This window comes from Gambusia affinis, linkage group LG20 (assembly GCF_019740435.1).
Source record: "Gambusia affinis linkage group LG20, SWU_Gaff_1.0, whole genome shotgun sequence".
Taxonomy (NCBI): Eukaryota; Metazoa; Chordata; class Actinopteri; order Cyprinodontiformes; family Poeciliidae; genus Gambusia; species Gambusia affinis.
Window position 1 is genome coordinate 22,964,024 of NC_057887.1, and position 23,850 is coordinate 22,987,873.

General features: G+C 37.5%; 1 protein-coding gene across 1 annotated transcript; it reads left to right on the forward strand.

Annotated features, from left to right (window-relative positions):
* The first annotated feature begins 1,318 nt into the window (after nucleotides 1-1,318).
* Nucleotides 1,319-23,530, forward strand: LOC122822776 (BTB/POZ domain-containing protein KCTD5-like). The gene is made up of 7 exons (XM_044101681.1): nucleotides 1,319-1,687; nucleotides 12,911-13,019; nucleotides 13,121-13,212; nucleotides 13,721-13,816; nucleotides 13,997-14,101; nucleotides 15,812-15,934; nucleotides 18,998-23,530. The coding sequence occupies exons 1-7, from the start codon at nucleotides 1,484-1,486 to the stop codon at nucleotides 19,025-19,027; spliced, it is 759 nt and encodes a 252-aa protein (XP_043957616.1). The 5' UTR covers nucleotides 1,319-1,483; the 3' UTR covers nucleotides 19,028-23,530.
* The last annotated feature ends 320 nt before the right edge of the window (nucleotides 23,531-23,850 follow it).

Here is a 23,850-nt window from a genome sequence, read left to right on the forward strand (position 1 = left end):
TGTGGCTTAAATAAATCCTTGCTTTCGATTCTCTGAATCTGAGTTAGTGACTCACTTATTCAAATTCTGATTTATTTATTTAAAACAATATTTGTTAATATGCAAAACTGAGTCATGATTCCAGTCCAACCCAGACAAAGGTCAAACGGTCATTCTCTGAATGTGCAGCATTAAGTGGTCACATGTACTAAAATCAAAATCCATTTCAATAAAAACATCTTAACAGGTTCCATGTTAACAGAACCTTCTCTGGTATCACAGATCAATTCTTCATCCTTTAACTTGTGAGTTTGTGGGAAGTTTCTGTTGAATTTCTCTGCAGGATGTCAGAAACCCTTCCAGAGCTGCTGGAGGAAACTCCAGAGGTTCTCAGTAGGGTTGGGGTCAGAGGTCAGAGGAGGATGGTGACCTCACCATGAGTTTCTGCCCATAGCAGCCGATGACTCAGTGGTTTTCCTTCAGCATCAGATGGTTCATCGTCATGATGAAGATGATTTTGCTGCTGAAGGTTCGGCTCTTTCTGGATCAGGACAGAAAGTGATCAGTCAGAAAGTCCAGATACTTTTCTGAGGTCATTTTTATATCTTCATGGACTCTGAAGGGGCCGACCAGCTCTCTCTCTCCCCATGATGTCGGCCCACAGTATGACTCCACCACCTCTTTGCTGACGTCACAGCCATGTTGGGACGTGGTGGCTGTCCACCGATCCACTACTGCGTCCATCTGGACCATTTGTGGTGGTATATATATATATACATATATATATATATATATATATATATATATATATATATATATATATATATATATATATATATATATATATATATATATATATATATATATATATAACCCTAAATGTAAAAATTATATAAAATACTCTACTAAAAGCTGAGACAATTTGAGATTAATCTCAGGTTCTAGTAAACATTTCTGAATTTCAAAAGTTGAAAAGTTTAGACTATTGAAGCTCAGAAATGTCCACATTTCTTCTCAGAAATTCTCAGATTAATCTAAAAAACTGACTTATTTCAGGTAAATCTGATGTTTCAAACTTCTAAATTTCCTTGTTTTTTTTCTCAGAAAAAAAACAAGGAAGAAATTTTTTCTATCAAATTTTCTACTTTTCTAACTGAGAAACTTCCAGTTTTTTCTAGAAAATTTCTGAGATTTTTTGCAAAAAATATACTCATTTTTTCCTATCTACAATGACGTTTTAAAATCAAAATTCTGACTTTAACCTCAGATATTCTAAAATTTCAGAATTATTTTTTTGTCTGTCCATTGGCCCTAATCGCCTTCCGTACAGTAGTCGTGTAGAAAGCCTGGGCGGACAGTGGCGGGTAGGAGTGGCCGCGGAGGTTGCAGTGACTGGCCGACTCCCAGTCGGCGGCTTGCGGCAGCGTCGACACTTCCTGTCAGCCGCTCGATCAGAGCAGAGCCGAAGCGAGGGCGAAGGAGGCGAGACGCGGAGTGGAGCGGGATGGCAGAGAACAGCTCCGAGACAAGCGGCTCCGTTCACCGGAGATGTCCGACCCATGCTTCCCCGGGGGTCGGAGCCTCCAAGTGGATCCGGCTGAATGTCGGAGGGACGTATTTTTTAACAACGAGGCAGACGCTGTGCCGAGACCCGAAATCCTTTCTGTTCAGGCTGAGCCAGGCTGATCCGGAGCTCGATTCCGACAAGGTACATGCTAAGCTAACTTAGCACTTAGCTACCTTAGCACTTAACACTGGGCTGCGCTTCGGAAACTCGAAGTCTGACACTAAATTTTCCTTTAATGGCAGTAGAGGCTTTAAAGTGGTTTCAATATAATTTTCATTTTTATTGCACTCCAATTTTAATATAAATACAAATAATTCAGGGATCGCTCAACGAAATGTAGATGCTAGTTAGCATTAGCCTACTAGCTAGATTCCGACAGTCACCACATGACATAACGCTGCTAGCTCGCTCCTTTTTAATTGTCAGTGAAAGTTACCAGATCTTTCCTTTAGCAAAACAAAATACGTTTAAAATTCTTGCTGTTAAATATAGTACTGTATGATTTTGTTGTTGTTCTTTTTTTGTATAAAGAAAGTTAAAAAGTTTCCTCCACCTGAACATCGCATCTTGGTGTCACATAGTGTTATGTGGATTTCACTGACATATGCAAATAAATGATTTAATCTGCACAAATATAGCTATAAAATAATAATAATGTGGTGATTCCCTATTGGGTGATAAACAATTATCTTATTTTGCTTTGAATTGGCTGGTTGGGTGAAACTGAAGTCAGCATCTTATTGGAAGCTTCATATTTAAATGAAGGGCCATTTCACAGTTTACAACGAATCTGGATTACATTTAATCCGGATTATTTTCAAGTGTAAAATACTTGGAAAAGCCAAAGATGGAAGTAGATCATTTTATATGTTCAATAAAAACTGATTGTGATTTGTGAAACTTTATTTGATTTGAGAAAATGAATTTACAAACTCACAAAATGTATATATTTTTTTTTATCTCAAGATCACCTTGAATCACTCTTGAGACTTGACATTAAATCACTGTTTTAAATTTTATATTCTTATTGTTTGTGTTTACTAATATTTAACATTGTTGATGGGAGTAGCTTGTCAACAAATAAACAATTTTCTGCCCAAATTTAGTTTAACAATCATTTCGGTAATCAATTATTCTAAAAATTAATCAAGTAATTGGATAAGTAATTTGCACTTTCTGCATAATTTTCATGTATTTTTAGTACAGATTTGATTTAATTACAGCCTTTTTTATAGTGAACATTATGAAATTACTTGATTATTTCATCACAATAGTTTGGTATAATTTAGTTCAGGTTTTCTGAAGTATTTTATAGTTTGGAGTATCTACAAATCAGAACCCAGCTTCAGTGTTTATGTTTACACTTTAGTCTGTTTTATTGCTAGGTTATATTTTTGTGTCATCTGCAGTTATTGTTTGTTTCTGCCCTGATTTATTGTTATTGTCCGCCTCTTCACTCCTGCTCTCTAATATCCTGAGCTGAGATGACGGCTCAGCTGGTATTTCCATGCGAATATCTTAATCTCTAAATAATCAGCTTGTGGGTTTTTATTCTGTTTATCCTCTGAGTGATGGATCAGTCCGTTTCAATCCCGGGTCCTGAGTGAGCATCACACTGCGGGCCTGCAGTGCTGCTTGTTATTTGCGACTGCGGCTCAAAAATGATGCAAATTTACCTGTTTGGTATTTATACCAATCCTACTCATTAAATGAAATTAAATGATCCCTTCACAAATCAATAGTGTGTGTAAAAATTACACTAAAAATCACTTCTTTTGTGTAAATAACTAAACAGAAACATAAAAAAAACCAATCCAAAACCAAAACACGATTGTGAGATATTTTTTTCCTTTTTGGAAAATTTTGAACTTTATCTTGAACTGAGCACAACTCATCCTGGCATTATGGACCTTACCAAGCTCCGCCCACAACCGACCCACGTGACCGCAAGTCTCACAAGCAAAGCCTCGTAGCGCATTGTTTCTATGTAAACATGACTCCATTAGTGCATCATTTCTACCGGATTTTCACAATATATCAGCTACTATAATGGACAGAGGAAATAACAAGTTCATGTCATCATCTGGGAGGAGGTTACTGGTTTTTCAGTCACAAGCTGGTTGCAAACCTGAGGCCAGCAGGTGTCAGTCAGTCAGTTATGGTAGATCTGAAATTTGGTTTGATGACCTCAATATGAGAAGCTACAGACTGATAAGAGGAACCAAAGAGCTCTGTTAAGGTAAAGAAGCCATTTGTTTGTTAAAATTTTATGAAATCTATTTGTTATATTTGATGTTTGTTATGAATGACGTATAGTCACAAACGAACAGGATAATTAGTCCAACGTTTAGAAACTACAGCGGCTGTAATGAGCCACAGCAAAGGTAAACAAAGTTAAAATAACCCGAACAGGTGATCAACTCAAAACCACTCGTACCTTTTTACTCTCTCTCTCTCTTTGTAGTTTAAGCACACCTGTTACCGTGGCAACCACCTGCGCTTCGCAAGACGAGCAAAGATTACGTTAAAAAAACAACATTCAGTCCGTTACGACATCAAGTTTCCAGGCTTGATATTTATTTCTGGATTATTAATCAGCGCTTCCCTGAACACATCGATGGTTGATTGACCAGCTGTACTTTGTGCTAGAGAGGCTAACACGAGTAACAGTTTAGTCCAAAGCCTTTTCTGCTAAAATAAAATCTTTAGTGTGTGTCAGATACAGTACACATTGCATATTGATCTGTTTAGCTAACGTAAGACTGTGCAGCAGACAGGCTTCAAGGTGTAGAAGTTGTATCAGAACTGCTATTATGCGGTACTTAGCTAACGAAAAGCTCGTGTTTGTGAGACTGCCACCCACGTGACCACGTAGAATGAGCATCAGCCAATGAAAAGCGGCCCCTCTGGTAAGGTCCATTAAACGGTGCCCCAATATGTGGGCCGGGGGCCAAAATGTGGGGTGCAATTGAAGATTTAAACAAATTTGACCAAACTAGGAGGAGACGTTTTATTTTTAAATCTGTTACCAACATTTTACAATGAAAAATGTTAAGTACAACACAAAGTATCCATTTTTTATAACCATGTGTCTATAAATAGCAGAGCCACTTTGATCCAGAGATTTTGCTGAAAAGTCGACGTTTCTGCACCCAAATCAGCTTTTATTCAGTTTCTTAAACTTGGTTGAATGTAACAAACATTTTGAAAGAAAGTGACTCAAATCCTGGTCTTATAACTGAGAATAAATTTGTTCAATCAAGTGAAATTGAAAATGAGATATTTTCTTTTGCATCAAACTGAGGTTATTATAGTTAACTAAGATTCACCAAATAATAAAAACTGAAATTGAGAGACTTTTTGTTATTAACTGAAATAAGAACGGTAATTAATGAACTATAACTGAAACTTGCAGTTTGTACAATTAATTAAAACATAGTAAAATTATAGAGATATCCTTCATTTGTGTTTATGAATCCTTTTACTAACCTTTTGAACTGATGTGAAATTAATTTATTTTTCCCACTCAAGCGGTTTATATCAGTTATCAGTAAATTAGGCCACTCTAAACTTTCCTAGTGGCTACGCTACGCTAGGCCTCAAAACGGCAGAAGAATTTGGGATGAAACTCCAGTGAGTCAGTTGTTCAACAATAACTGATGAGTGTTCAATACCCAATCAATGTTAACATGATCACTATACTGTGACCTTTTTACATTCTGCGCTGAAAATTTAACCAAAGTATTAAAAAAACTAAAACTACCATAAAATCTCAAATAAAACTTAACGATATTTAGCCAATAAAAACTGGCAAACGTACTCAAAAAAACTAATCAAAACTAACAGAATTAGAAAAAGTTAATGATAAACAACATAAAAAGTTTTTATATATATTTTATCATGTGTAGGGCTGGACAATAAATCCATAATCCAGGCATTTATTGTCAATGGCTTCAATTAACTCACTCATTCTTTAGTTGCCTAGCAACGACCTGCTGACTAGCGCAGCATCAGTTTCAAGTTTCTCCACCAAACCTCATAACTGCTGAAAACTAAAAAACAAAATGGAGAGAAAACTAAAAAACAAAATGGAGAGAAAACTAAATGAAATGGGAAGTTATGGCTTATTTCACATATACAAAAAACTTTGAATTATTGATAGGAAACATTTACATGGTGATGCTTTTAATAAAATTTTTCTTTGGGATCTTTGAATCTTTCAGTTTTATTTTGACTGGACAGTTTCCAGCCCAGATGTTTGGCCCCCCCGTAGTGGGCGGCGGGCCCCCCCGTAGCGGGCGGCCTGGCCAGCCTGGCCACGGCGTGTCTTTATCTCCTCCGTGCTGCAGGACTCTGGAGGGGAGCTGCATTATTCATGCTGTTGACTGCAGCTCGTTGGCGCTTTGGGTTTGGACCGGGGAGGAAGTGCTGTCGTGCACTGTCTGCTTTTCAGAAGTCGCGCTGTTAAATATTTCATGCACCATATTGATAACCATCAGTCGCTGCCGACGCAGTGAATGGATGTCGTCATAGCGACTCCATCAGGGGTTAATCGACTGATTTCTCCTGCTCTTCCCTGTTAAATTTGAGTGAAGAGCCAGCTCCGCTTTCAGAGCCGCATCAATTTTTCACGCGGTCCATCACAAAGGATTCTTGTTCCTTCTCTTCATATTCATATCCATTTGCTGCCCAGGGAGGAATTTTCTTCAGGTTTCCCACCGTGCCTGGGAACGCGGCGGGAAGCGGCGTAAATATTTAAGGGCCGTATCGTCTCCCCCTGCGCCGCCTCCCTGCAGTAAGAGCTCAGCAGCAAAGCTCTGCCGGCTAATGAAGTTATTCTGATACCCAATAGCATCGGCCTTTATCTGCAGGAAACCGACACCCTCTGCTGCTGTGGGCGTCAGGAAGCCAAACCAGGAGTGTACAAACTTTTCTAACGTAGGTCAAAGTCGTCAAATCGACAGTACTTGTTGACCAAAAATTTAAAACATATAAAGTATTTTTTTCCTGCTCAACTATAAGCTAAACATGAAATATTTTAATAAAACAAAAAATAGTCCGATTTTTAAAAGAAATTAACTTAGCTAATGTAGCTTTAGCCTCCATTAGCTCAGCTAATGTAGCTTTAGCCTCCATTAGCTCAGCTAATGTAGCTTTAGCCTCCATTAGCTCAGCTAATGTAGCTTTAGCCTCCATTAGCTCAGCTAATGTAGCTTTAGCCTCCATTAGCTCAGCTAATGTAGCTTTAGCCTCCATTAGCTCAGCTAATGTAGCTTTAGCCTCCATTACCTCAGCTAATGTAGTTTTAGCCTCCATTACTTCAGCTAATGTAGCTTTAGCCTCCATTACCTCAGCTAATGTAGCTTTAGACTCCATTAGCTCAGCTAATGTAGCTTTAGACTCCATTAGCTCAGCTAATGTAGCTTTAGCCTCCATTAGCTCAGCTAATGTAGCTTTAGCCTCCATTACCTCAGCTAATGTAGCTTTAGACTCCATTAGCTCAGCTAATGTAGCTTTAGACTCCATTAGCTCAGCTAATGTAGCTTTAGCCTCCATTACCTCAGCTAATGTAGTTTTAGCCTCCATTACTTCAGCTAATGTAGCTTTAGCCTCCATTACCTCAGCTAATGTAGCTTTAGACTCCATTAGCTCAGCTAATGTAGCTTTAGACTCCATGAGCTCAGCTAATGTAGCTTTAGACTCCATGAGCTCAGCTAATGTAGCTTTAGACTCCATTAGCTCAGCTAATGTAGCTTTAGACTCCATTAGCTCAGCTAATGTAGCTTTAGCCTCCATTAGCTCAGCTAATGTAGCTTTAGACTCCATTAGCTACGTGTTTGTTACTACATTTCTGACTGTGATCAGTTTTGGCCCCCATCAATAACTGCTATTTATCATGATAAATAATTCAAATCAAATCAAATCAAACTTTATTAGTATAGCACATTTCAGCAGCAAAGCATTTCAAAGTGCTTTACATCAAATCAAACACAAAAACACAATGCAACATGGAATCAACAATAAAAACACATCAAGTCAGATTCCGTCAATAATTTTATAATTGATTACGTTTCAAATAAAACTCTAAACAAGTGGGTTTTTAGTTGAGATTTAAAGGAAGTCAGTGTTTCTGCTGTTTTACAGTTTTCTGGAAGTTTGTTCTAGATTTGTGGTGCATAGATGCTGAATGCTGCTTCTCCTCATTTGGTTCTGGTTCTGGGGATGCAGAACAGAACCAGAACCAGAACCTCAGAGGTTCTGGAAGGTTGATACAACAGCAGCAGATCTTTAATGTATTGTGGTGCTGAACCATTCAGTGATTTATAAACTAACAACAGTATTTTAAAGTCTATTCTTTGAGCTACAGGGAGCCAGTGGAGAGACTTTAAAACTGGTGTTATGTGCTCTATCTTCCTGGTTTTAGTCAGAACTCCAGCAGCAGCATTCTGGATCAGCTGCAGCTGTTTGATCTTTCACATTTGCTGTTTTACATAGTTTCATCTTTTACATTAACAGAATATTGACAGTTTTTCTGCTTCGTCGTTTCCGTCCCGACTTCTTCTGCTGCAGGTGTGACGCATGTCTCCACTGTTCAGACTGCAGAAGCTTTGAGTTCTGTTGGATTATTGGGATGTTTCTCCTCCTGCGTAACACCATCAGACATCATGTTTACTTTGACTGGGCCGTCCTGTGTTGAGCTGGGCGGTTTGCGGGCGGATCGCCGTGGCGTTTCCTGTGGGAGGATTTGGTTTATGTTGCAGAGGGTTGATGAGGTTCATGCAGAGCTGCGCTCTGATTGGCTGATTGGCTGTCAGAGAGCCAATCAGAGCTCTCTGACTCTGATTGGCTGCTTTCATTTAAAGACAGCAGAGCGAGCCGCCCTGAGGTCAACAGGCGAAATCCTGGCCATCTATCTGACTGTTGCCATGGCAACGTCAACGCTACAATCATGGTGAAAATGAGAAAAACTTCTGAGTGGAATAATTTTCACATTTTTATTTGTGTTTTTACTGAGTGACGGCTCTGATCTTTGTTTGGCTGCAACTAATTATTTTAATGATCAATTATTCTGACGACTAAGCAAATAAAAATTTGCCACATTCTGTAGATTTTTTTTATTTAATCTCTTAAGCCTTTTTTAAAAATGCATATAATACTTTAAAAGATGCTGGTACACAAATAATTCAGTTTTAATTAATGAAACAAACATTTTCTTGCCTTAAGTGTAATAATAAAAACTTTCTCTGGCTAATTTGAAACAGAAGTTAAAACTTTGATGTTGTTCACACTGCAGGACAAACTATATTTAGCATAAATCTATATTTTTTTGTTATTTCTTCTGCAAATGTTTGTTTGTTTTTTTTACTTCTCTTAATTGAACCATGTGTGTGTGTGTGTGTGTGTGTGTGTGTGTGTGTGTGTGTGTGTGTGTGTGTATTGACTTGTTTTTTTCTGCTTTCTCGTCTTGGGATAAACAAGAAATTTTAAATTTTATAGTAATTCCTAGATATTAACTCTGCCATGAATTGTGGTGATGTTGATTAACGTTCACTGCCCCAATTAAATAAATGAAATTATAATTGTTTTTAACTTTTGTAATTCTGTTTTTAATTTAAAGCAGAAGTCATTCGATTCTTGCAACATTCACCAACAATAATGACCTGCAGTAGAGAAACATGTTGGTCTTGTGAGAGAGAAACGCCTAAACATGCAGTTGCAGTTCTGCATTTCAGATTTAACCTTTTATTTTTCATTTTTCCTTCCTGCTGTATCAGTTTGGACCCGGCTGTCGGTGGTTTGTCAGAGCTGCTGTGAAAACAGCAGAACCAGATTCCATGTTCGGTGAAACTGAACCTCACCTGTTGGTGGGATTTCCAGTTTCCTCTGGGTTTTCACGCCGCGACAAGTCGCCTGCAGCGCCTGCAGTCAGAACACGCGTGTGCTTCTGACGGTGCGTGTGCTTCTGACGGTGCGTGTGCTTCTGACGGTGCGTGTGCTTCTGACGGTGCGTGTGCTTCTGACGGTGCGTGTGCTTCTGACGGTGCGTTCAGGCGACTGTGGGAAAAGATGCAGCAGGTTGTTTTAGTTTTAGTTACGGCTGGACGATATGCCTGAAAAACTAACAGCTCTATAAAGTTGGGGGAAACTTGAAACGGCTTCTTACTCAGCAGGTTGTTGCTAGGCAACCGAAGAGGGAGTCAGTCAGTTGAAGCCGCCAGTTGAATATTCAGGCCTGTCACAATAAGACAGGAATCAATTCATCTCATGATAAATTGAAACAAACTCGAATCTCTGCTTGTGAATTTTGTCTCTTCTGAAAACTGGAAGCTAAAAATCTTCAGTTTCCTGTTTTGGTCTCAACTGACGCTTCTTATTTTGTTAGGATCATTTTGTTTACAAAGATTTCATAATTTGTTGTTTTGTTTGTTTTATTTGTATATTTAAAATGTTTTGATTCAGTTCATTAGAATTTAAGGTTTATTGATCTTTGGTAATGTGTTATTACCCAGAATCCAACCCACTGGGTGTTTGATGGAAATCGTCTCAAAACAACATTATTGTTTATTGTAACAACTTATGGGATAAGTTATTGCAACAGGCCTACATCAGATGTATTGATTATTATTGATTATTATTGATTAGTCGTCCAGCTCTAGTTTTAGTGGATCTGATCTGGATCTGGGTGAGCGCTTCAGGTCGGCTGTTTCTCTATTTGGGCCTACCTGTTCTTGGACTTGAACTCTTGTGAATATAAAAGTTTAAAAAGGGACACGGCGGGCCGGAATAGCGCTCCTGTGGGCTCCTGTGGGCTCCTGTGGGCTCCTGTGGAATACTTTTGAGGAGGAAAAGAGGTCATTCTGCCAAGAGGGCTTTAGATTCATTAGAGGAGGCGATGCGCTGGGACTCTGTCTCATTATTAGAAAGATTAATGGCCTTTGAGCTGAATTTATCTCGGGATAATGGTGCTAACAATGAGAGGCTTCTGGGCCGATTTCCATCTGTTATGATAATGAAACCAGAATTTTAATGTCTTTTGTATAAAATTAGCTGCGTAACACAATAAACTATCAGGGCCAAGCTAAGGGACTATTATTATTATTTTTCAATTATGAGGATAAAGTTAAAATATTAGCAGAAAAAGTCATAAAATTACTAATAATAATACATCATGGATAGCTCTGAAGATTTGTTGTGACTAATTCAGTCTTTGTTCTAAATGAACTCAAACATTTCAAAGTCTTGCTGTTCATGCTGATTTATTAAAATATTAAGTATTTCCTTTGGAAAACTGAACCTATCAATAACTTTGAGATGTGAACTTGTGAAGTTATTTGTAGGTATTATTATTATTATTATTCCTCTTTTCAATTTTTATTTTGTCTAAAGGAATTTTTGTAAAATTGATTCTTCATTCTCCTAATAGAACAACTTTATTCTAGAAATGTTATGACTGTTTTCCTGTATTGTGACTTTATTGTAGTAATGTGACTTTTGTTTTCATATTTTTTGTCTCATAACGTTTTTCTTCCATTATTACAGCTTTAATTTGACTTCTCGTATTATTACGACTTTTTCTCGTATTATTACGACTTTTTCTCGTATTATTACGACTTTTTCTCGTATTATTACGACTTTTTCTCGTATTATTACGACTTTTTCTCGTATTATTACGACTTTTTCTCGTATTATTACTCTTCACCCATATTTACGTTTTATTCCACTGTTATAATTTGTATTATTTTTCTTAGCCTGGCCTTATTAAACAGTTGTAGCATGCTTACAACATGTTAGCTAATAGCGAAACAGCGAGATGAGTGCTGGTAACCATGGCAACCAGCGGGCGTTTAAATCTGTTTCTGCAGTAAAGTTGCCTTGTTTCCAAATAGATAATCCCTCTGAATGACATCTGGCATTGAGAGGGTTTGAACCACCAGTAATGGATCCGACGGTCCGGTGGGGGAAGAACCGGGCTGGAAGTGGCTCTTTTTGAGGAAAAAGCAAATATTCCCCTGTTGAAACCAGTTTACCTGGAACAAAGCGTCGTTCCCCTACTTGATTAGAAGCGATCATAAATGCACATTTCTGCCGGAGACGATGCTGCTCAACCCTTATTTTCCATTTTTTATGAACTGCCAGCCACCCAAGCGAGCAGAACAGGCTAATTGATGGTTGCTTTCTGCGGCGGGCCTCAGCGGGATCGGCCTGTTGTTCCAGATCTTTTCTGTTCTGCTCTAATTGTTTCAACTCGCCCTCCTCGCCCCCTGGGAGACGCGCCGTCTAATCACAGCTCAGGAAGAGGGGAATACCCAGCGGTTGTGCAGGAATCGGGATAAAACCTGTGGGAATACTGCGGTGATATCCCAGTGCAGTCACACGTGTGGCCCGGTGTGCAACCGCTAAAACCACAGGAAGTGACCTCAAAGGTATCGCGTAAAATCAACCTTTGTGAGGTTTAAATGTTGTTCCGTCATAAAAAACATGCCTGGAGTGTTGGGCTGACAAACGTTTCACAATATAAAGGATTCAATTCTGTTTATTGATAACTATTGATCAGATTTTTGTTTTAAATGTCTGAAATGCTGCCAAGCTGGTGATGTGACCTTCCTGTTCAGAAGTTTCTCTTCTCACCATTGTTTTTTATTTTAAAGCAGTTAGGAGCCTGTTGACCTTTAAACTGAGACAGCAGGTTGTTGCTAGGTAACCAGACTGAGCGAGTTGCTAGGTAACCTGAGAGATAGTGAGTTGGTTGATTCACCGACCAACTCAGCCAGCTGTGAGAGGTGGAGCAGGTAAAGTCTTTCCTCTGCCTACATTTCCCAGAATGCTGTGCGGTTCTAGATCAGAGTTCAGTGATTATTCTGTATATTGAATATTTTATCAGTTGTATTAACTATTGATACTGATCACAAGTCTATTATAATATAATTATTGATTTATTTTACTGAAGTGAAGCTTTGATTCTTTCATTCATGATTGAGTAATGCTGTAATCTCCGGTGTTAAAACACCTGGGTGGACCGAGCTCCGCCTTTGAGGCACAGCTCCTCCCCCCGCTCCTCTCAGAGCAACGCTGGTTAAAACGTTGTTAAAGGGTTAATAGAGGAGCCATGTTGGGACGACTTCCTGGAGGCGGAGCTTCAGGAAGAGCAGGAGCTTCTTAAAGAGACAGAGGCCCAATTTCAAGGCGTTAAATTTCTAAGTCAAATTGTTTTAAAGTCATATTTGATATTTTTGCATTATTTGAACTTATCTCAACATAGTTGTGCTATAAAATGGCACAATGTGCCTGAGAAACGCATAACACTCTTTCAATGAGTTGAATCTGCATATTTGACCTCTGACCCTGTTATTCTCTGCCCTGCAGGATGAAACTGGTGCCTATCTGATCGACAGAGACCCCACGTACTTTGGGCCGGTGCTGAACTACCTGAGGCATGGAAAACTGGTGCTCAACCGGGACTTGGCGGAGGAAGGTAAGGCGTTTCTCCGTGTTCAGGTGGCTGCTGTTCGGGCTGCTGTACGGAGGCTCTGAAGGGACAAACGTCTCCGAAATCAAACCGTTTTCTGTCTCCAGGAGTTTTGGAGGAAGCCGAGTTCTACAACATCACATCATTAATAAAACTCATCAAGGACAAGATCAGGGAACGGGACTGCAAAACATCACAGGTACCCAGCAGGAGGCTTCCTCCAATCAGATCATCCATTTTTATTGGAAAAACCAGAGAAAATAGTTTGTTTTATGTTTTACCAAAAACTCAAGTGACACAATTTTAGCTTCACTTGGTTGAATTTCTGCAAAATAAGAAATAAGGCTGCAGTGTGTACTTTTAAAAAAAAGTATTTTGTACATATTTGTCACCATATTGTTGCAGAATGGATAATCTGTTTCATGTAATTACTGACAGAAGCTCTTTTTTTTTTTACAGAAACAACCAAGTGAAGAGAAAATTTTGTCCCTGGAGATTTTGGTAGAACATATTTAAAGAGCAGGACTGAAAAATGTCTAAATATTTGTCCTAATTTCTGCTAAATATGTCCTTCCAGCCGGTTGAGTGAATTAATTGATGACTAAATCAGTTATTTCACATTAAAAGGGTTTTGAAACCGTTCATTGTCAGGAATGTGTGTTCCTGTGTTTTTCATGACTTCCTCTTGGTTGCATGTTTCCTGCCAGGTTCCGGTGAAGCACGTGTACCGGGTTCTGCAGTGCCAGGAGGAGGAGCTGACCCAGATGGTGTCCACCATGTCTGACGGCTGGAAGTTCGAGCAGGTACCTGCGACCGCGGCGCTCCGGCGGCGCTCCTGTCATGTGCTTTCACCCGCCCTGCTACGCTCACGTTGATCCAGAAATCCTCAATCTGATGTTTGACAGAACCGATCGGCCGCTCGGCGAATCGGATGATGATTCATGACCCGAGCATGCTCTCTGTGCTCTGATTGGTCGTTACAGCTTGTCAGTATAGGTTACGGGCGGGCCCACCAGGCAGAGTATCTGCTGATTGTGTCAAGGGAGGTGAAGGGAGAGGAGTCTGCTTTGCCAAACAACAGCGGAGAGGTGTGTCCCACAGCCGTGTTTACGGGCCGGTCACTGCATGATCCCTGCTGTCCATACACACCCACACACCCCTTTAGCCAGTGTTTGTCCCAAGTAGACGCCTAGCTGCCGGCTATTTCCACTCTTCATTTGTTCTGCTCAAGAAAACAGTCACCTTTTGTTATTGTCTGTGATTTTATTTCCTCATTATGTTATTATAAAACCTCTTTCACAGTTCTGAGCTGATTTATTTGAGCTGAAACTACAAAAAGTGAGTTTTCAGGATGAAATATTTTGGTTTCAGCACCGAATGGTTTAAACAATCTCAGGTCTGCAGAAGTTTCAAGATGTTTTTCTGATCCAAAAGCATCTAAAAAACCTCAGAAGAAGATTTTCAGCTTGTTTCACTCTTAATGTAAATGAACAGTTCCAGCCTGGTGGCCCGCCAGGCTGATGTTACACCGGGGGAAATCCTGCTATTATTCTTATAAATCCACATTTCTGAGCTGAAACTAATAAAAATGAGTTTTCAGAAAGAGAAATAAGCGGTTTGAGCAGCAAATGTGATCATTTTTACATCAGATCTGAAAAATCTCAGATCAAAACGAGTTCCAGGACGTTTTTCTGAGCTGAAGCAACTAAAAGCTCGGAGGGTTTGTTCCAAGTGGAGGATATTGGTTCCTTTTCGCTGGGAGTCTGCTTCACAACAACAAGTATCAGGCAGCAGGGAGTAATGAGGCCATGCAAGTCTGAACATGCACAGCTGGGTTCAGGCGGGACGCCTGCAGTCTGCAGCGCGTTTCAGCCAGAAGCTGCTGATTTTCACGCTTCTCGTTGGAGGAAACGTTCAAGTTTCCCATGTGGTTCTGCCTGTAGCTTGTGAAGAAATCTCACAGAAACAATCAGCTGAATGTCGCTAAAATCCACAGTAAAAAATCCTTCAAGTTGCTGCGACTGGCTGCAGTTTTCCAAGCTTTGCTTGTTGGTCCTCCGTACTTGGAAAACTTTCCTCCAGCATGTTTTTGCTCATGGCTAAAGTCCTTTTCCTCTGTTCTCTCCGTTGTTCTGTGTTTGTCTCCTGAATGCTCGTCTGTGTTTTAGATTTCTGTTGCCTCGTTTTGTGAATCACTGACTTTTATTTTCTTGTTCTGAATTGTTAGCAGGTTGTTAAATTGTATTTAAATTGATTACTTTGGTAAAAGTTGTGAAATAAAAGCCAGACTCTAAGAGATTATTTAAAAATACAAAGTTGGGGGATGTATGGAAGAAGATTAGTGCCACTGTTGGAGTAAATAAATGAATGGGAAACAAAAGTCAAACTTCTGAGGGTGAAATGTCAGAAATTAGATTTTCTAAAACATAATTATTTAATCCATGGGTAATTAGTCAGTACCTGGTGTGACCAGTGGACACCTGGACATCGGTACCGCCCGTTCCCACCAGTGAAATTGGGTCCATATTAGCTGCTGATTTTCGCCTCCATCTTGTTTCTGGTTCAGTTTGTTTGGTCATGTGATTCAGCAAAGGATTATGGGATGAAGCAGAAGCTGTGTCAGCGTTATTATCTGGTTTTAATGGTTTTAACTGGTATTTTTTTAAGGTTCTGGGTTTTTCCTCTGTATCTGGTGAATCTCTGCTGTTTTTCATGTTCTGGTTTTTGGTTCCCAGGTTTTTCTGATCCTCTTTTCCAAACCTTTCAGCTGATTTATTTCATTTTTTTCCTCTTCGCAGCTCGTCATCGGCTCCTCCTATAACTATGGAAACGAAGACCAGGCCGAGTTCCTGTGCGTGGTTTCCAAGGAGCTGCACAACCAGTCGTACGGGACCAACAGCGAGCCCAGCGAGAAGGCCAAGGTGAAGCTGCGAGAATGAAGTGTTCAGATCTTTCACCACTAAAACCAGAACCTCCAGAGACTTTTTCAAACCGTTTTCTGTTTTAAAATCAGGCCTGGTGGGAACAAACAGTACAATAATAATAATAATAATAATAAAAAACTTTTATCTATTATTTTATGCATTTTACAAACTGACAGATGATGAACCAATAAAACTTTATTGTATTAGACTTTATTTTAAAAAGTGCTATAAAATAAATGTTTTATTGAGTTATAAACAATATTTATTACAATAAAATATTATTCTGGTAGAAATATTAAAATAAGGTTTGGTCAAATAATGACATCAATTTTACTTTAGATTTTTATCTCTATGGTGTGATAACAATATTTATTTTATGTAAAATAAAAAATATATTATAAAACGGATTTCTATTAAAATAAATTTTGGTCACTTATAATTCCTATATTGAAATGAATAATGTTTATTTAAAATAGTAAATTAATCTTTATTTAATGATATTTAGTTTATTTTTATCACGTTTCCACCTGTGTGAAGCTCCAGTGAGGGTTTCTGTAATCTGGGTTAGATTAGGGTTACCAGCTGGACGGGTTCACCTGCTAGCAGCTCAGTTAGCTGCAGCGCTAACCCGTCCTAGCGGAGACGTTTCCCCAGCAGAGACAGACGCTGGGCTTCCAGGTGAAGCGGTCTGCCGGACGGGAAGAGCTCCATTTGTTTCCCAGCCTAATAATTATCGACTCGCTCGCTGGCCGGTTAATGCAGGGCGTGCTGAATCAGAGGCTGCTGCGCCGCAGCCGAGGACAGACCAGGAAGACTCACTGCTCAGAGACAGAAAAGATTTTCATCAAAGTGAAACATTTCAAGACTTTATTTCTTGTATTTTTTTGTGTGATTCTCATTTTAAAGGGGCATTGTTGTATAAAATCAACTTTTTTTAATCTGTCCATCATGTTACAAATCAAAAACAACCCTGGAGTTTTGCTTTGACTCACATCTACTAAATTTAATTAAGTTTATTTATCTAGCACCAATTCACAACAAATGTAGTCTTAAGGAGCTTTAGAAAAAATAAATTCATACATGTTTGAGAAATCCTTCAATCTCCATGGCAACCAGCTACAAAACGCCTCGATGGATCTAGCCCCGCCTTCCAGTCGCAGCTCCTCCCTCTTTCAGCTCCTTCAGACTAGCCAGCAGCAATTAGCAACCATCTGGTGGGACTGCTGAGCTGCTGCTCAGAGAATCGCTGGTAAAAACGTTGTTAATGTGAAAAACGTTTAGAATTTGACACGGAGATTTTTCTTTATTTTCAAGCTACAATCATCAAAACTACAAGAAATATAAGCTTGAAACATTTAACTCCATCAATCTCTATCGCAAGGTTTATTTTCAGAAATGGGAAATTTATATTTTTCTCCAAAATCCTATTTTTAAATTTGTAATTGAGTTAAAAGGCATTTTAAAGATTTTTACCCTTAAATTTTTTAACTGGCTTTTTTCTCTGTATTTAGAGAATCTCTGCTGTTTATATTTAGTGTAAAATGTATAAAGTGACTAATACTGGATTTTAAAACACTTTGAAAATATAAAGCATGGTTCTTAATGTCTCTGTGTGCAACATGAATAATCAAGAGGCGTACTTCAATTTCACAGTAAAAGGGTAGAAGTAAATTTTTAAATATGATTAAAAATTAACAAGCGACACAAATATAGCTGCTCTTCTCTTTTTTTATATCTTCCACAACATTTTGCTTCTTCTGCGGTGATTCAGGGGAACCTTATTTTCTGCTTTCATTTTGTCTCTGAAACATTAAATTAATAACTTACTGACACAAAAAACCCTAAATTAAATAATCAATATTAATAAAATAAAACAATCCAAAAATACTGGTAAAATTTTTTTTATTAAATAAAAAAATAGAATAAACTGGTATTATAGAAATAAAATTAAAAAATAAACAAAAAATATATTTAAAGAATAAAAATATCAAAATAAAAAGATTTTTCTTCAACTGAGGATAAACCTCAGATTATTTCATTAGCAGTTTGTTTTGGTTTATATATAAATGTTTTTATACCAAAATAACTGAGGTCCAAGTACGGAGCTACATTGGTACCATAAAGTTTTAAATAAATAACCTTATACAATGTTAGAAATACATAAAAATTCAAATAAAATTTTAAGATACTCCATTGATTCCAAAGGCAAATTATAGATGCAAGTAATTAAATTGTTCTTAATTGGAAAAAAAATGTTTTATTGCCAAAGTGCAGTAACATTATTTAATTTAATGTGTGTTCATTTCTAGCAACTGTTAAATCTGCAGCTTTTTCTATATTATTTTTTGGGAAAAATGTTTTTTTGCTGCAGTTTTGTCTTAATAAATCCTCTGAAAAGTTTTTTTTTTTTTTCAGTGAATTGCCATTTTATTAGCTTGTTTATTCCAATCATATTGATTACTAAATTACTAGATGACTATTTCAGTAACTGATTAATCAAATTATTGGTTTCAACCCTAAAAATCAATTCAGTTAATAAATGTTTTATTCATTCCACTGGAAATGAAATATTGTAACTCATTTAAGGAGTTCTTGTAGATGTGATGGCAGGAAGGCGCTCATGTAGCAGTCTGTGTTGCAACGGTTGTGAGGAAGCCTCTGATAAATCAATAAGTATATATGTCACAATAGATCAATAGTTAATACATCAGATAGAATATTCTAAATACAGAATATTCAAGGTTGGTAGCGTCAACTAACTCACTCACTCTTTGGTTGCCTAGCAACGACCTGCTGAGTAGCAAGCAGTTTAAAGTTCTCCCCAACTTTGGTTGCTTAGCAACGACCTGCTGGGAAACTTCCAGCAGTTTGGCATCATTTAAAACAAAAACAGATCAATAATTATCGATACTGATATGAAACCTTTATATCGTGATAGTTTTTCAGCCGTATCGTCCAGTGCTGATTTTATGTAAAATCCTTCGTTTCACCATCATCTCTCCAGGTTTTTAATGGTATTTTCTTGTATTTCATTTAACGTATTGCTGTGTCTGTCTGCAGATTCTCCAGGAGCGAGGATCCCGGATGTGAGGCGGACTCAGTATTAGGGGCTCCAGGTGTTTCATCCAGACGTATCATATCTGTGGAAGAGCGTTGAGCACAAACAGAGTTTTTGGGGGGTGGTGTGCATTTATTCGTCTTCCCTCCACTTCTTTTGTTTTTATTTCTCGATGTAAATAAGTCTGTTTACTGACAAGTCGTGCCTGTACATTTAAACTGGACCTTTTTGCTTTTTTTCAATTGGCGGCAAGTATTTTTTCTTTACTGTTTTCTTATCTGAAAGTGAGGAATTGTAATCGACTGTTTTATGCTATAAAAAATGGCCGCCATCATTTAGGGCCAACGAGTCACTCAGGGTCATCTGATGAGTTTCTGTCTTTCACCTGGAGGCTCCAGTAAGGGATCAGTTTGGTTCTTAACACCAAGTATGACAGGAAATGAATGCTTGGAGGGTCAAGAAGGGAATTTTGAACCATAAAGAGCTCAACAGTTCAGCCTGTTGGACGCTAATCAAACGTTTATCCAAAGATCTCAACTCTTAGTCTGAGCTCACCAGGTCCCAGGGATTATTATTCCACTCATTATGATTATCAATATGAAGAAGACGAAGGCGTCGCTGTGATGTGGCTGCGTAGGTAAAGGGGCATTACACCTAAAGCTCCCCTCTTACATCAGGATCTCCACAGGTTGGGTGGGTCAGAAACCGTCATCAGGTCCAGATCCATTAGTGAGCGTGGGCCGGTAGGAGACTTTTTATAAAAAATTATTTTTCTTTTCTTTTTGGCACCTTTATTTTATTTTAAATTTCTGCTTTTATTTTTGATTTCTTTATTTTTCTACTTTTTTTAACTCGTGAGTTTTTATATAATTTGACCTCAATTTGTTTTTCCATTAGTATTCTTTGGATTTATTTTTATTTATTTTATGTACTTTGATGACTTAACTGTTTAGATAATGCCAGTTTCATGAAGAAAAAAAATTCAAATCTGATTTAATTCATCTTATTTAAAAGAAAATAAGTTATTCTGCTTCTGAAATAGTTTCTATAGTTATGTTATTTGTAAAATTTGTATTGATTATTATAAAGAGAATTAAAACTACTTGATAAACACCCAACAAATGAAAGCACTTAATTGCAACAATACATTTTTATTTAAAATTCTCTTTACATCTTGAGATGTCAAATGGGTCAAAAGTCTAAAAGCAAAAACAGTTACAATAAAAAAATATTAAAAATATAGCAAAAATGAAATGTCTTAAGACAGTACTGTCTTATGTTTCTTATTTTATTTAATGTAGTCAAGCTAGCGCGAGCTAATCAGTGAGGCTAACGAGCTAGCCTGCAGCCTGCTGCTTTACAGACTCGTTAACTTCAGTTTTCAGCCGTTACATTGATGAATTATTTTAAAGTTTTTTGACCGGCCCATTCCTGCACAAATGGATCAGAACCGACTCGGTTTCATTGCTAAACGTTTCAGCTGTGGAGATGTAAGAGTTTTTGTTGCAAACCTTAAACTGTTTGGTTTAGAAAAATTTTACAAAATTTTCAAATGAACTGCCAAAAAAATTTAAATGTGAATTAATTTATGCAGCATTTTATTTTATTTTTTTATTTAGTCCAGCGATTATGAACCAGTTTAGGAGAGTGACAGTAAATGTTCTCACTCCAGTGATGTTAGATTTTTTTTAGTTTTTATGGGGATTTTTTTTTGTTGTTGTTTGGACTGGAAACGTGAAGGACTTCCTTCATATCAAGATCATTTAGTTTCCGTGTAAATAACCCAAACTCCTTGGTATTTAACTCTTTTAAGGACAAAGCTGCACGTTTTGTACACTGTATAGAGAACCGACTTCGGAGGGAAGTTGTTTCTACTGGATCTTTGGTTAAAAACTAAAAAAACAAAATGAAGCGGATCGTTAAGTTGCTGAAAATGGATCTTCCTCTGAGACGTTTTGATAACAATAACAAAGCTAAACTTGGCTGGCTATGAATTGACTGTTACATTGAAAACATGTTTTTCCTCTTCTTCATGTGATGTTTAGCGTTTTGAATGATCAGTTTCCAGACAGGATTAGAAGCACCAACAGTGGGAGACACTGTGCACTCTGCTTACAGCCTGTGATGTTGTAAATACTACATTTTAGAACACTTTTTTAAGTTGTTTCAAGTTTGATCTGTTTATTTTTTTTTATATATATAAATATTTAGGTTGGATATTTCATTCACAAATAATCATTTAGTGTTGCCTTTTTTCCCAGTGACCAAAATCCAATGTCTTATGTATATTTTAGACATTGATCTTCGTGTCAGGGACAAGCAAACATTTCTTAATGCTGGCACACGTTGTACATAGACTTGTTAACGACTCACGAACCTCCATTTAATCACACACACACACACACACAAACCAGTTTTTATATCATCAGAACGAGTATGGATGCATGTTTTTTGAAATAGATAAATATATATATATGTATAAACACATGTATAGACACACAAGGGCTTTTAAATTGTAAAAGTTGGGATGTGCAGAGAGGTTTTAATCAAAGCAGACTGGATTTCCTGCCAGAGCTAGGCTACGTTTACATTTGCTGTAGTATTCTGAAGCCTTCCAGTTAACGTCTTTGCACTCCGCTCGCTCACGTTAACCGACGTAACGACCGACATCCACACTCCTCTGCTGTCCGTTCCTAACTGCCACGCTGCAAAAACTTCACCAAGGAGGTTTGGTCTAATGTCTGCTACAAATACCTCAGAACACAGGAAATGACGCTAAAATAACTTAAAAGGAACTTTTTCAAACACATAGCAGCTTCTTTTAATTTAATTTAATTCCTTAATATTGTTAAAAAGTTGTAGTTTCACTAGCAGATTATTTCATGTTATTATTTCACTTATGGTAAAATGTTTTGTTAAACATGAAATAATCTGCCAGTGGAACTAGAACTTGGTTGCTAGGCGACAGGCTGGGCATTGCTGAGGTTGCTAGGTTACGACAGTAGAACTAGAACTTTCTCTAATCAAGCTTGTATTTCTCGGTGAGAAGTTACTCATAGGTTGGTCTCGTCTTATTTGGAAGAAATAAAAATCCTTTTATTTCTGTTAACCCATAAAAACCTTGTTTTTCTCTGAACCCGTCTGATTCTCCTGCTAAGATTTACTATTCATACATCCTGTTGTCAAGTTGTTTAGTGTATTTATCGTAAAAAAATAAAAAACTAGTTAAGTGAAATCTGCATTTTTCCCCACATTATTTTCACTGTGGGTATTTATGTATTTTGAGACAAATTTGTTGAAATATTAAAAAATGTCGTTAAAAGCGTTATGTAAATAATTCCTTAGTTTCACCTGCAGATTATGTGGAAAAATGTTTTGAACCATCAGTTTCATCAATATTAAGGAATTATTAACTTTAAAGAAAGCTCCTATATGTTTCTGAAAAATGAAAGTTAGTTTTCTTATTTCAAGTGTACCCAGATATTTTCTCTAGGAATTAGACCAAAACTACTTGGTAAAATTTTATGTTTTTGCAGTGAAATTAGTTTTCCTCTGGTAGAAATAAACATCATGTATCTCGTTTTTCACTCTGAGCTACAGCCGCTAAGGTTTATTATATCTTTAGGGATTTAAAAGTTTGTGTTTTTGGTTATATAAAAACATTTAATGTATTCTACTACGGGGTTATTGAAGCTGTTGTATGTAACTTTAGTAAAAGAATATATAAATGTTTTGTACTTGTTTGTTGAAACTGTCACTATGTTGTGACAGTTTGGTGTGAATTAATCTGTGAATTTTTTTTTAGCTCCTCTGCCTTCTCCCAGTGCTAACTGGAAGCAACCAATAAGGAGCAGGAGGCGGGTCTTAGTGCTGTCAATAAATCTCGTGAATGCTACGCTAGTTAGCTTAGTGACTGATATCAGTGGAAAATTTGTTTTTATGTAACAATGAGTAAGAACATTTAAAAGCGCATTTACTAGATTGATTGTCAGCACTTAGCCCCTCCTCCTGGCTCTGGTTGGTTGTTTTTTGTCGGGAGTTGTACGCTTCTTCAGATGGCAATAATAGCTCAGGGAGGAGATCAAACGTTTCACATATTTTCTGACAACATGGTGAAAGTTTTAATAAATATGTAAGAATATCTATATATATTTTTCAGGAAGGTTACGTACTGCAGCTTTAAGCCCCGCCTCCTTCAGTCTTTAGTATCCAACATTAATAATCATTCATCTGATGGACAAACTTATCAAATCTGTAGCTGAATATTTTTAAGTGCCCAGTTTGTTTTGCATTGGAGTCACAGACACTGTAATGCATGACTGACCGTCACCGATTCCAGTCAGTGGGAGTGAATGTGTCATTTTATTTCTTCCTCCAGCTAACCGCTGCATCAACCAACTTGGTTCTCATATCACTACATGGATCACTTCTATATGATCTTATGCAATGTTAATGTACAAACTAAGTATGAGGGGATTAAAGATAGATCTATATGGTCTTGCATAAATAAACCCAATAAAAAAAGTTGTCATTCACAACAGTCTGTGTATTTTTATTTATGTTCATTTGCAGCTTATATCTAATTCTTGTTTGTAAACTTTTTCAGTTTATAAACGCATCAACCAAAAGCATCTTTAGCATCTTTTTTTCAGTTTCAATAGGAGTCAGATTTAGTTGACATAAACCTTGATGCAGAAATTAAATCAAATACTGGAAAAACAAACTGCACCGTTTTAAATTGCAATTTAAAGTCTTTAAGAAACAAAATTTGAATTGTTGAACTGATCTGACCTCAAAACTGAAACCCGTATTTTCCTGATCAGTGATTCTGTTCTTTTATTTCTCAGGTTCTTCA

Coding starts and splice junctions, on each gene's coding strand:
- LOC122822776 (XM_044101681.1), top strand. CDS start 1,484: ATGGCAGAGAACAGCTCCGAGACAAGCGGCTCCGTTCACCGGAGATGT. Junction 13,213..13,720: donor GGGACTGCAAAACATCACAG/GTACCCAGCAGG, acceptor GTTTCCTGCCAG/GTTCCGGTGAAGCACGTGTA. Junction 15,935..18,997: donor AGCCCAGCGAGAAGGCCAAG/GTGAAGCTGCGA, acceptor GTCTGTCTGCAG/ATTCTCCAGGAGCGAGGATC.